Source organism: Cyprinus carpio, chromosome B14 (genome assembly GCF_018340385.1).
Source record: "Cyprinus carpio isolate SPL01 chromosome B14, ASM1834038v1, whole genome shotgun sequence".
In the NCBI taxonomy this organism is placed as follows: Eukaryota; Metazoa; Chordata; class Actinopteri; order Cypriniformes; family Cyprinidae; genus Cyprinus; species Cyprinus carpio.
In genome coordinates, this window is record NC_056610.1 from 18103353 (window position 1) to 18118409 (window position 15057).

Here is a 15057-nt window from a genome sequence, read left to right on the forward strand (position 1 = left end):
GGTATATATGTATACTATATATATATATATAGTAAATATATAATATATATCTATATTATTACAACGTATATATATACTATTACATGTATGTGTATCAGTATATATAGATTATCTATATATATATATATGTATAGATAGAGATATATATACCTATATACACACATATATAATTAGAGTATAGTACGTATTACATGATATATATACACATTATTATATAGATATAGTAGATATATATATATATAATACACACCATATATAGATCTATACAATATATAATATATTATATGTATATATGATATAGTATATAATATACATCACATATTCTATATAAGTACACCTAGATGATTAATAACAGATATATAACATAATATTATATATAGATATATACCATTATATATATATATATACATAATATATATATATAAAGAAGATACAGATTAATATATCATACATATACTATACAGTATAATTAATAATAAATATATATATTAGACATATATATTATTAACAACCACATACATACCTACTACATAGAATATATATAATATTCTATTCTCTATATCTATATTATATCTATACCTTTATATATATATTAATACATATGGATACATATATATACATTTTTCTTTTTTTTCGCACGAGGTCCCATTTACAGAAACTGACTGACTGGCTTTGCCCAGGACAGTGGCAATTTTCCCTCACAAGCCCACAGTGTATTTTCTTTTGCTTACTGTGCAGTCCATGAAGAACAGGCATCGGATGCATCCCCGAGAGCATCTTACCTGATAAATTAATGTGCTTTCTATTGCATCGTCTTTATTTTAACTGGATGAAAGGACCCATGTTGCTTGTAGTAACATCTCACAGTTGTGACTATAGACACCACATCTACACACACACATATATATATAATAATATATATATATATATATATATCATATATATATATATATGAGTGGTCTGATGTGGGGATCAATGTATGTGTATATGTATGTATGTGTGTGTATGTATGTACAGTGTACATTCAGACATTGAGTTCCTGTGTTTAAGTAAGATCTTCCGTGCAGGTTTTTTGAGTGGTCTGATGTGGGGATCAGCCACATATGCCTGGCTTATGGCAAATTACTACCTTAGTGCAGTGATCACATTCCCTATAATTAATGCTGTAAGTATCATGAAAAAAAAAAATCTTTCATGCCCTCATTCACCTTGCATTGCAAATCGTATGTAATGATAGTGTGTTCTACTTTGCTTTTAGGGTTATGGCTTAGTAGCTGCTCTGTGGGGAAGTGTGGTATTTAAAGAGGTCAAAGTAGGTAACATACAGCTATTTGTATTCATTCAGTGTTTCAGATGGCATTTTGATACGACCTAGCTTGACACTTTTTCAACTGAACTTGAGTGTGTACAGTTTGTTTGTTTATTTAACCTCAGAGAACACAATGTATTGAAACGGATATTGTTTTTACATTTACATTTAGTCATTTAGCAGACGCTTTTATCCAAAGCGGCTTACAAATGAGGACAATGGAAGCAATCAACAAAACAGCAATTATATGCAAGTGCTATATCAAGTCTCAGTTATCTTAACGCAGTACACGTAGCAAGCAGTGGCGGCTCACCAAAATTTTGAGGTGAAAATGAAAGGAGGATTATTTAAAGTTAATAAAATTAAAATTCATTTCAGTTGATGTCTCATAATGTGTATTTATTTTCGTGTTTGTAATTTCACAGCTGTAATACCATGACATGTTACTGAAGTTGGAAAGCGCCACTTTTCTATCGCGAATGTGCCGAATCTGCTGATGTAGCCTAATTACAACCGCTAGGTGACAGAGAAGGGGAGGGGAGAGTTGAGCTCTCGTGCCTCAGTTGGGGGAAAAAAATAGCCAATAAGCATCGAGTGTTCCCTTTCAGCGCTGAGAAGTGTTGAGAAAAGAAACCAGGGATCCCAGACCAATACAATTAGTGTGCCTCCTCTATTTTAAAACCCAGGAGCCGCCACTGGTAGCAAGTTTTATTATTATTATTATTATTATTATTATTATTATTATTATTATTATTATTATTATATAATAAAAAGAAAACCAAAAGATTAGAAAAGCTAGTGTTAGGTTTTTTTTTTTTTAAGAAACGAAACAGTTAGTAAATTAATAGAGTGCAAAGTCAAAAAAGGGACAAGTTTTTTTTTTTTTTGTTTGTTTGTTTAAGAATAGAATTCGAATATTGAGTGCTAGAGTTAGAGGGTCAAATAAAGATGGAAGATATGTGTTTTATGCCGATTTTTGAAGATGGCTAAGGACTCAGCTGCTCGGATTGAGTTGGGCAGGTCATTCCACCAGGTGGGAACATTTCATTTAAAAGTCCGTGAAAGTGAATGACACAATAACGAAACTTTTTTTTTTTTTGATTCATTACTCGTAATAATAAAGAAATTAATTAGAGTCGATTTCTCCTTAGGCTGTTCTAACAAACTGATATATTTCCTCAGGGAAATTGGGAACTTGCTGCTCTTTGCTTTGGCTACTTGTGTTGTTCTGGCTGGCTCCCTGTTAACCCCCTATTCAAAGATTTGAGTCTTTATGTTATGTTACCACAAGATGGCAATGGTGGATCAGGTTTTAAGCCAAACTTGCATAAGGCCTCTGCAGTTGCTTTGTAGCCCTTGATGTGATTTCCACGTTTCTGCTCTAGCATTTTAATTGCTATCAGAATTAATTCTAGGTGTTGTGTAAGTTCACACATATTTGAATTAAATGGTTTCCCCTTTCTGGCTATAGGCTGTGTATATAGCTTTGTGTTTATATTAGTTGTATTTTCTCAACTGAATCTGAAGATTTTCATTTGTGTCCAAGAATTATTATTTATTTATTTTTTTGACTGATGAATTTTCATGAGTTTATTATCTCTCCAATAACACCCTCAGAAGACAGACTGACAAAGGTTGGACAAGCACTTATAAAGATAGGTCTATATAATTTAGAGTCCAGTCTGAAGTGCTACAGTTCAAAACAATGCATTCCTGATGTGTACATAAATGACTACATAGTTTACACTGTTGTTCCTGTATCCTGTTGTCTTTACTGGAGCCCATTATTATTACATCTTATTGCTTTACTGATTGACACCAGTAAATTCAAGTACAGAACATGTCAAAACAACATTGTTTACAGGCAGGTGTGCACAAGCAACTTCTTCCTGGCGGAATATGCTATTGTAATTCATTTTTAAGGTCTTCCTGACAGACCTGGTTAATGAGCTTTCCTGTTTTGTAGTTTATCAGCAGTTGTTGTTAAAATGGAGAATAAAATAAATCAGCCCAAGATGGTTTGCTGAATTAAGGAGAGGGTCTCCCAGCTGGACCAAGCTAGTTGCCGAAGGTTTTGTTGGTCAGAACTGCCATAAACCCTTCTGAAACTTATGTTTTCCAGCAAGAGTGGTACTTGATAAGCTCACCCTCACTAAGAAAATAAAAATACATAACATAAACCAGCCTTATTTATATATATATATAGATATAGATATATATATATATATATATATATATATATATATATATATGTATATATATATATATATATATATGTATGGAAAATGTGACTGTGGTTTGTAATGACAGCGTTCTAGTCTCTTGCGCATGCAGATGTGGCGTAAGGACAGGCGACATTGTTAGTTTGGGACTGTTATCTCAGCTGATCCGGCATCGGGGCAGTTGTCTCACTCATGCTGGAGCGGTTGCGCTGAGTGGACCATCTGGAGCTCAATATGTGAACGAAACGAACGCTATTCCAAAAGAAAATCGACTTAATCATGCGCAGACACTCGTACCAATGGATACGCATTCGAGTCGCCCTGGAAATGTCTGGTTCTCTTTGATTTATTTGTCAGTATCGTTTTTGAAAGTCTGCAACTTTTGGAAATATTCTGCCTTTCGGAAGTATTTGATTATAGCTGTAGTGTGTTTTGTTTATTTGTTTTTCACCGTTCATGTTAGCCGCACGTCTACTCGCCAGGACAAACGTCCTGATCTGTGGACTGGAAATAGTGTTTATTCTCAGAGTAAAAATGACCAGGACCCCGCTGATGGGGAGGTGAATGAGTCTGTGAGCCCGACCAGGTCTAATGTGGTATATATAACACTCAAATCTAAGCGGCACAAACCGGCCATCATCAGGGGCACAGTGCGACCCAAACTCCGGAGAAAGAAAGTTAAAGTGAGACAGCAGAGTGGCACGCAGGGCAAGGCGAAGGACGCGGGGCACAATACAAGCACCCTTAACAAACGACTGGGATATTCTGAGCTTGATGGCAGTGGCACTGGTTATTCAACTATAAGGATATACAGTGAAAAAGCTCCTCCATGGTTCAGCAGTGATGATATTACTGCAATGCGCTTTCTAGCCGATTGTAAAATTACGCAAATCGATGAAGTGGCACCACGGGGCTTCTCTTCTTTAATTTTATTTAAAAGTGCGACAAATGGCACGAACGATGTTGATGAGTGTCGTAAATGTTGCGGTATTGTCAAGCGACCCTTGGACATGAGTGAGGTGTTCGCCTTTCATCTGGACAGGGTCTTGGGACTGAACAGAACTTTGCCAGCTGTCAGCAGACGATTCCACTCTCTAGGAGGTACATGTAGCGTTCACTGTATAAAACCTTTTTTTTTTTTCCAAAGTTGTAAATAAAACAAACAAAATAAAAAAAATTAACTAAAATGTATTTATCACTGTTTATATAATTTATATTGTATTTTATTTATATTTATTTTGTTTTATTGTATTTATTTAATAATTTTAGTAGCAGACACTGCATTTTATTTATTCTTGGACTAAGTTAGTAAAGAATATAGTATACCAAAAAAGTATTTAGAAACAGCCTACATCATATTTAAAGGCCCGGTTTCACAGACAGGGCTTAGACTAAACCAGGATTAGGCCATAGTTCAATTAGGACGTTTAAGTAATTTTTATTAACATGCCTTAGAAAAACAAACAAACAAACAACAAAAAACACACTATGTGCATCTGATGTGCATCGAGACAAAACAAAGGCACTGATATATTTTAAGATCAGTCAGTTCAATTTTCTTTCAGTTGAAACAGCTCAGAATTGCATTTTAGTCTGGGACTATAGGATTAAGCCTTGTCTGTGAAACCGAGGGAAGGTGTATAATTACTGTACATTAGATTAAAAATATCAAACCAAGTGGTATTTACTTTTTTTTTTAAATCATATTTTGATTTAAAGTCATTGCAAAATAGCTAAAAAAGTGAAGCCACGTCTGAGGAAAGCTTTATTAATTTGCCATATAATGCAATTAAATCTGTGCAGATTTTATAGACTGGGGTTTCTGTATTTGGGAGCCTTTTCAGTGTAACCAAAAGCTGCCATGAGCTATTGACAAAGCAAGTATGACTGATGCTGACTTAATGTATACGTATTAATCTGGTTTCAGACGGTCAGCCTTGTCCAGTGGTTTTGTGGGACCCTTCTTTAAGCCCAGTAGTAGATCAACCTTCTGAAAAGTTGAACTGGAGCTCATATCAAACCTCCCTCAAACACAAGTGCTGGCATCGGGGTGTCATACCTAAACCAGAGTGGAGCTGCACCAGCATCCACCACCACGAATGGAGCAAGCTGGTAGTCTTTGATTTCCTCCTGCAGGTACTCCACTTTTATCAGTGTCTTTCTGCATTGCAACTTTGTTGATTAAGCAACATTTGTTCAGAAAAACAACTGAAACATTTTATTTTACCTTAAATCTTTAAAGCAAAAAGACTGTTTCTTCTCAGATTTATGAACGCCTAGATAAAAACTGCTGTGGATTCAAGCCTCGCCCAGAGGACACCTGTGTTGAGCTTGGTCACCATGAAGAATGTAAAGACAAGGACGGCATAGAGCTGAGACACATAGTCCACCGTAAACATGACCCACAACACCTGGTTTTCTTCAACAATAAGGGCTACTTTGACCGAGACGAGGGGAATCTGAACTTCAGGCTACTAGAGGGAATCAAAGAGTGAGTAAGAGTTGGAGATCAAATATGACAACTTGATTTTTCATTTGGATATCATGATAATATTGTAAGTGTCAAAAATCACAAAGATTTTGTAGAGATACTGCGCAAATGTTCTATTTAAAAACAGATCGTTCACACATAACTGTATTCAATTTCAATTAAAATGCATTGCTAAAGATTTAGTTAATTGAAATTTCAAACTTATTTCCTCAAAGAAATGTATCCTTACAGTTTGTTTGATTAACTTACAAGTCACCACAGGTTATCAGGTTTAAATAGACATTATAATGGTTTTAAATAAAATATAATTTTGGGCGTCTTCTGGACTGGACAATCTGAGGTGGTTTGTAATTGCTGTAACTAAGACTGCAAATGAATTCATTTCAGTGAGGCCACAAGTTTGGGCTTTCAGTAAGCCAACACCTCAACAACAGCACTGAAGACGTAAGCAAATACATACGCCAACAATCTGACACGTGCTGTCTGAGCTAAGGGATTCTGCTGGCAATGCTGCTAATGTGATATCTCTGGGAACGCAAGCTCACTTGTGCAGTAACATAAATCAAAAGAAATTATGGGCCATTGCTGTGTTTGAGTATCACTGCTTGCACATTATCTGCATTACAGCTGGGTATTGCATAATAGGGAAGTTAGTAAAACAATTTAGTTTGAGGGGTTTGTGAAAATGGAAAATGGAAAAAAAAATTTTTTTTTATTTATTTATTATCATTATTATTTTGATGTGGATAGCTTAGTTTGTTTTAATAATTTTGGAGTGCATTACCATATTTCTTTCATATTTTTTTTCCCTTTCAGACTACCAGATCAGCCTGTGTCAGTGTTGAGGTCTCAGCGTCTCAGGGAAAAGCTCCTGCAATCGCTGTTTCTCGACCAGCAGTACTGGGACAGTCAGGGTGGCCGTCAAGGCATTGAAAAACTGATTGACGTAATTGAGAGAAGAGCCAAAGTCTTGCTCACGTACATTAATGCTCATGGGATTAAAGTAGTACCTATGAACTCTTGACAGATGGAGCTTCAGCTTTCAATGTGTAAGACAAGCCACCAACCTTTTGGTTTCCAATGAACGTTGATGTTTTCAACAGATTAGTGTGCCAATGAAGACCTGCTGAATTGAAGCTCTTTCAGTCAAAATTCAATGCACTACAGAAATTAACAGCACTTTGTGGTGTTGTAAGTGCTACTCCCATTTAAGAGGAGAAGAAATGATAGTTACAGGGCTAATTTTTGGCACCACTAACATTCCACAAGTTAAAGGCACTGTAAGTGATATGATGTTTCGTGGACTTCTACCAGCCTTAGCTTCTGAATTCAACTGCCTCTTCTGTCCAAAATCCCGCCCAGTAATGACATGTCAGCAAACCTGCAGTAAGCAATCTGATGCTCAAACTGAATCTTTTGTTTAGCTTCACATCGATGTCCCACAGCTAGTCTGTTTTGGTGTTTACAGAGCTGAAAGGTTGTCACAGAGAGCAGTGCAATTTCTCACGACACCTATTTTAGTTTTATGTCATAGAGTAAGTGCTATTCCACAAACAATACCGAAGCACTTTTAATTCCAATTTTATTATCAATGCATGTTCCGCTCAATATGAAGTTATTAATTTCAATCTGCAATACAGCTTTATAAGAACATTTCTGCTATAATCTGCACGTTTCTTCTGTGATGATGGTGTTTGTGATGAATGTTCCAGCATCATTGTTAAATCTATTAATGTTGCACTTGTATTGATCACTGTGAAGATGATATGAATCTTCTTTCATATGAATAGCAGTATTCATTGTGCTCTCTGAAGTGTTTATTTTTTTACTGTTGTTTGCGTTTGTAAAAAATAAACGTATACCAATATAAGTGTTACATATCAGTTCATCGCAAAATCATTTCAATATTACATGAATTTTTAGCACCACTGTTTGTAAATTTTGAGAAAATCTTATAATCTTTGAAATGGTTTGAAAAGTACTTTATACCATGGTCTGTCTGAACACTCGATTCTGATTGGCTGGCAGGAATGCATTAAAACTGTTTAATGCACAGGTAGTTCCAAGTCAGTTTTATAACTATTGTATATTAATCGGCTTGGCGTCAGGGGTACTTGGCCTCCACGTCATGCATTAAAACAATTTAATCTACAGTTAGCTGTGCCATTTAAGCTGCTGCTGCTGCTTCTTATTATTCTGAGCCTTAATATTTGTCATTATCTCCTCCTAGAGCTATAACCACCAAAGCCAGGTCAGACCTAAAGACTGTTCTGAAGTTAGTTGCTATATCTTTTTTTAATTGATCCGGTTTCTATCAAAACCACAAAAATCCCATAGGCTTTCATTGAGAGGGTCAAACCTTTTGTCACTCATAGACTTTTACTGAGGCTTTTGTATAATAAAGCATATAGCTTCCATTCTATCTACAGTATCTATCTATCTATCTATCTATCTTGTTCGCAACATACTAATCATGCTAAAACATGCTAATCATGCTAAGACATGCTAACATGTTAGAAAACATGCAAACAACATGCAAATCATGCTAGAAAAATGCTAATGTTAAAATGTTAAATCATGTTAACTGCATGTTAACAATGTTTTAAATCATGCTAATAGCATGCTAGAAACATTCTAGCAACATGATAATCCTGCTTAACATGTTAATAACATGTAATCATGTTAATCATGTTAAACATGTTAACAATATGCTAGCAACATGATAACCATGCTATAAACATGCTAATCATGCTAGCAATGTGCTAGCAAAGCACTAAATCATGCTAACAACATGTTTAAATCATGCTAACAACAAAATTATGTTAACAGGATGCTATCAATATCAATGTTAAATCATGTTAGGAACATGCTAATCATGCTAGCAACATACTAACAACGTCAAATCATGATAAAAACCTAGTTATTTCACGAAACTCTGGATGGCGCAGGTTAATGAGTCTAACTGATGATATACACAGCATTAAACGACTTGGCACAAGCTGATTGGTTCATGTTGCAAACATAGCCAATGAAATTGCTGCTTTACATTTAAATGGCTGGTTAGTATCCACTTGAGCATTTTGCTGCGCGCATTCAGAGTTCCTCTGAAACCCACCAACTGTCCCAGTGCTCCAACTGTATAGATCTGCTATGGGTTATTTTGTGCAGTATGTCTTAAATACTCACAGCACCGTATTGCCGAATGCATCAGCAGTAGCAAGTTCCTCTACTTGCTTCCAGCAGCAGCAATAATCTACAACAACAGCAATAACCAACAGCAGCAGCAATCCTCCAGCAGCTGCATAGCAGATCCATTCTGCCAAGACCAAATACAAGACCAAAGACAATGTCTTCTCTATTACCATGGTAATATCTTCCGAGAGTTGTCATGATAGAACAGCATGTTAACAGTTTTAAATCATGCTAGCAACATGTTAAATCACGCTAACAATTTGTTAAATCGTGTTAGCAAGATGTTAAATAATTCTAGCAGTGTGTTAATAACGTTATCAACATGCTAGTTATTGTGTAAAAATCGTTAACAGCATGATATAAATGTGTTAATCTCTATCTATCTGTCAGTCTGTCAGTTTTTCTGATAGACTTTATTGTCTTCAAACATTCACACTTTAAACTTTAAAACTACTTCAAGCTTTTAAAACATCTTCACATTTTTTTCAAGCCAACTTTAAAGTTTGTCATCAAATTTTACTCATCACTTTAAAAGTATTTGGTTCTGTATTTACTGTAGCCCCTGAACAGCTATTACGTTCATTTTCATGCTAAGAATCATTCAGTTTGAGTGCAGCTGAGTTCAGCTGTCTTCTTTCTTTGCTGTTCCCTTTCTAATTTGCCTAATTCTCAGAGCCTAATGTGACCCCTTTTAAAAAAATACACACACATACTTACCCACAGACATAAGCTCAAGGGTTCTTTCATAAGTGTGAAAATAATTAAAGTTTGGCAGTGCTACCCAGAATGCATTTCAGATGTTCTGCTCTGCACAGTAGACTTGCTGTGTCTTGCCGCACACTTTGCCAGACAAAGCCAGGTCATTTGGAATGTCATCACCTCTGCTCATCTGGATGATATGCAAACACTTGTGAAACACTCAAGTGGCAATGTTCGCCATCCCTACTGAAACAATGCAATTTTCCATCTTGCAGATGTTTTCTCAATAGAATGTTCGATAGAAATAGTAGTACAGAATTAAAAAATAATAATTTTCACTGTAAATCCACAGGGAAGTGATGTTTGCATCGTATCAAATGCAGCATACCATAATAGGAATGGAAAGAAGCATCTTTTGAGAACTGATTTTACATATGACCTCATTTTATTTCAATGTTTGAAGGGCAATGGAATTCCTTTCAGTTGACACAATGATTCCAATCAAATCACTTCCTGTCTGTTTCTCAGACGAGTTTAAGAACATGCCAAGTTGCTTGCCACCCTGTGTATGTCATTGAGGGACCATTTCCATTTTTTCTTCCCCTCATTTCATATCCTAACAAGGAAGCTTTTATACCAGTTTCTCTGATCACTTCTTTTGCTAGGATATTACCACCATTTTCCCCCATAGCTTGTGACCTTAACCAGACTTATAAAAGACAGCTAAACATTAATTTAGAAGACATTTCCATGTTGTTTCTTTAATTCTTGTAACTCTAATACCCAAAACATTTTGTTTTTAATTACATTGCTTGTCATTCGTATCAACTCACAACTGTTTCCATACTGACGTCTCACATTTTTGTCCTAAAATCCTCCTTTCATTTGTCTGCACCAGATGACCTGCTCCATTTCTGCTCAACTTTTTTCTTCCTCCTTTTCATTGTTGCTATGACAACACCACCCCAGCAACATCTCACCTGGTTGGCAGACAGATGTACAGTAAGAGTTTGACGGGTAGAAAGCATCAGATAGAACACAAGCAGCGATGAGAGCTCATACCTCAGCACAAAAACAGGCAGTTCTAGACATAACATGGGCACATTATCCCCCCTCAGTTTCCCATCTGGAATATGAGTCTTGCTCAACATTAACATGGTCTATGTGTAGCCAAAAATGAAATGAATAAAACAGATGGGCTAAAAAAAAAAGGAGATTAAATCAAATATCAGAGCATGTTATAGCCTGAAAATGCACTTTGTGATGAGATAAAGGAGGTTTTCAGTTGTGCCACTGTTGATGTTTGCTGAGATGCATGTTGGTCATGGGTTTTTAGTTTCGAAAGATGCTATCATGCGTGTTAAAACAGCACAACACGCCTGAGGCAGATAGCCAGGTTTCCTTCAGTTGTTCCATTCAGTTTGTCAAAAATAATCTCTCTTTGGGGACTGTGTGCAGCTGTCAGATCTAACAGTAGGATGCAAGCCATTTAACTCTTCCCTGACCACAGAAACTCATATGAAAGTTCATTTGGGTGTAAGTAAACACATCGACTTGATCTTAAAAGAACAGTTCACCACAAATTAACATATGGTCATAATTGTTTAACTTCACGTTGTTCCAACCCAATTTTCTTTTCTTTTTTTTTTTTCATGGAACTTCATGCAGTTCTTCTTCATGAAACAACAGTTCATAGTAAACATGTACAGCATGCTAAGCTCCAAACAGACAGAAAATGAATCATAAATAATAATTTACTGCAAATTTTGTCACAGCTATCAAATCAAATATAGTGCTTGGATGTTAATGACGTCAAACTTAAATGGTTACCACACATCTTGAGACAAATATTATTGATGTGACACACCTGGCACCATAAATTCTTAAAAATAAGCATTCTTTATTGGCATGTATGGCCTATGAAGAAGCTTTAAAGGGATAGTTCACCCAAAAATAAAAATTCGGTCATTAATTACTCATCCTTCATGCTGTTCCAAACGCGTAAGACCTTCGTTCATCTTTGGAACGCAAATTAAGATATTTTTGATGAAATCCGAGAGCTCTCTGACCCTCCATAGACAGCAAGGGTACTACCATGGTCAAGGCACAGAAACGTAGTATGTCCAGCATAGACAACAAAAATAACAACTTTATTCAACAATTCTTCCCATCTGCATCACCCTAGCGCCTGTCACAATCATGGACTTCTGTTCTTACTTAGTTTCCTTATTTGGTCATGTTCCTTTTCTTGCTTGGTTAATTAATTAGCCCCACACCTGTTCCCCACTGATTACATTCACTATTTAAAGTCTGTATTCTCCTTTATTCCTTTGTCCGCTATTGATGTTTGATTTGGATTTGTGTTTGGTTGTGCCCTTTCTCTTCTGTGGATAATTAAAAGAACTATTTTGATATTTCCTTTGTGCGCTTTTATTTGCGCCATTATGTACATTAAACTACCATGACGCATGCATGTGGGGCTGCTGACAGAGCATGCGCTGTGCCTTGTTTACGTGCAGAGGAAAGCATACACATGCGTTGTGGTACTCTCCATAATGAAGGAAGATGGTAACTCCTGGGAGAAGAATTGAGTAGAGTTTTTTTTTTTTTTTTTTTTTTTTTTTTTTTTTTTTTTTTTTTTTTTGAGCACATAGTATTCTCAAAGCATCATAAAATTATGGTTGGATCACTGATGTCACATGGACAATTTTAACAATGCCCTTACATTTTTGTGCCTTGACTGTGGTAGTACCCTTGCTGTCTATGGAGGGTCAGAGAGCTCTCAGATTTCATCAAAAATATACAGTATCTTAATTTGTGTTCCAAAGATGAAAGAAGGTCTTATGAGTTTGGAACGACATGAAGGATGAGTAATTAATGACAGAATTTTCATTTTGGCCGAACTATCCCTTTAACATCCATGGAACCTTTTCGTTGCAAAAAAAAAAAAAAAAAAAAAAATATATATATATATATATATATATATATATATTTGGAAATAAGTTCTTTAGATGATTGAAATGTTCCTTACAGTAAGAAAAGTGGTTATTTTAAGAACATTTCTCAGAAGGGTTCTTTGGGAAACCAAAAATGGTTCTTCTCTGGCGTCACTATGAAAAACCCTTTTGGAACACTTGTTTATAAGAGTGCGTTTGATTTGAAATTTTTGACTTTTAATCACACACTTAAGACTTGGAATATATGTAGCATGTGATTGTTTGGACTTTTATGATGTTTATGGTGTTTTGTTTTTTTTTCCTCAGCTTCACAGTTGTAACCACTTTGAACTAACTATATATATTATATATATATAATGTTCCACAGAGAGAGAGACAAAAAACAAAACAAAAAATAAAAACACTATAACTTATGAACTATCCCTTTAAGGTTTCTCTCTCACTCTTAAATTCTCAGCCACACTACCATAGCTCCTATTGTCTGCCTGACAGGAATTCACATAGAACAAAGAGTAAAATAAGCTATGCCTGTGAGATTATGATGTGTGCATGTTTTTGTGCATGAGAGTGTGTTTGTGTATGTGTGTGTGTTAGAGAGCGAATAGTCACTGGCATGTCTCACTAAAGCTGTCTCTGTCCCCATGTGCTAGGGGTTAACCCTACATGAGAACTAGATTAGGGGACCCAGCACACGGCACTTGTTCACATGTCCAGCCGGCCAGAGAATCGGCCTCACATCGGCATCTGAATCATCTGAGCTGCAGTTAGACTTATACACAGTTAGGAGGAGCCCATATGTCATTTCACTAAATATAGGCGTGACACAAAAGTTAACTTTAGAAGCCATTACAGCTCAAAATAAGTCTTCAGCGGTGAAATGAGGTTTTTAAAACATCACCAAACTTACTTTTGCCCTTTCCAAATGTTTTCAGGTCTTGAAGTTCTACTCTAGCCAACAAACATATGTGATTGGAGATTTTCAGCTCCTATACTTGGACTTAAAACAATGACTAGTGCTACTGTAGCTGTCATATAATAATAACTATGTTGAGTTTTACCACATGTCTGTATTCAAAGATGAAGATATTTATTCAAACATGAATGTTCAAGCTCCTGGTTATCATACTTGATGATACAACTACCATTTGATAGTTGTGAAATGAGTGGTGTAGATGCACGTAACACCTTATTTATTGTTGAGTCAGTTAATTTATGAGTTGAAGTACTAGCTCATAAAGGAGAGGGCGGGTTATGTTTGTAGGATATCTATTTGGGAGCTGTAACCTATGCTACAGTACCTCAAATGGGACAGAAATGGCGTGTAAATCAAGACTTAAGACAGCTGCTGGACATTATGACAAATATAAAATGCTGTTGGAAGTCTAAAAGTAACCTAGATTAATTTGAAACTGATGAGCAACAGATTATTATTAAGTGTTTCAAATGTAATACAATTTCTATGCTTAAAATTGAGAACATAGCTGATGAAAGTTAAAGAGAATAGTTAAGTGCTGAAGAGTACATTACAAACTAAGTAGCACCCCCTTTTCCAACATTATGGAAAAACCTTCTGGGAAATGACTTGAGCAGGAAGACAAACAGGAATGGGCAGCTCGGAGCAGACGGCCAGCTAATGTGGCAGGATGGACAAGAGACAGGGAGGCAAAAGCCTCATTCCTGCTGCTCAACGTCATCCGAGGGCAAGAGGAACTGGAGCAGCAGTCCTCAGTTTATTTATTCTAGCTTAACCTTTCACTCTCTTCCGCTGTAGTTTGCATGCCAGGAAAAGCTAAATCTCCATTAGCAACTGTAGACATAGATTTAAAAAAAAAAAAAAAACTTCTAGATTCTTAATTAAACAATACTTTGGGGGATGGGGTCCTCTTAAAAATAGTATGAATGTTTTACTTTTTTAAAAAATTCTCTCATATGCAGCATTGATACATCCATCTTATTTTACATTTCTGAGTGGCTGTCTGTTTTGTCTGTGTCTATAAATGTTTGCCCTAATAATGGCTACACCCTATAGTGGCTTTGAAGCAAAGGGGTTAAAAATATGCGGTCAGGCAAGAGAAACAGGATGTGCATTACAGTGTAGCAGACACTGACTCATTTTAAACGTTAAATATAAGCTAGAACACTCTCAGTAAAAATTATATATGTGAGTGGTACTGCAATTCAAAATCC

At 35.8% G+C, this 15057-nt stretch overlaps 2 protein-coding genes across 2 annotated transcripts; both read left to right on the top strand.

Annotated features, from left to right (window-relative positions):
• The first annotated feature begins 1042 nt into the window (after positions 1–1042).
• Positions 1043–2773, top strand: LOC122139633 (transmembrane protein 144-like). The gene is made up of 3 exons (XM_042738312.1): positions 1043–1165; positions 1259–1312; positions 2492–2773. Exons 1-3 carry the CDS (start codon positions 1085–1087, stop codon positions 2660–2662), a joined length of 306 nt encoding a protein of 101 aa, XP_042594246.1. The 5' UTR covers positions 1043–1084; the 3' UTR covers positions 2663–2773.
• Positions 2774–3639: 866 nt separating this feature from the next.
• Positions 3640–7889, top strand: LOC109081164 (Golgi-associated kinase 1B-like). Its single transcript, XM_019096163.2, has 4 exons — positions 3640–4632; positions 5459–5667; positions 5796–6022; positions 6839–7889. The coding sequence occupies exons 1-4, from the start codon at positions 3831–3833 to the stop codon at positions 7044–7046; spliced, it is 1446 nt and encodes a 481-aa protein (XP_018951708.1). The 5' UTR covers positions 3640–3830; the 3' UTR covers positions 7047–7889.
• Positions 7890–15057: the final 7168 nt, after the last annotated feature.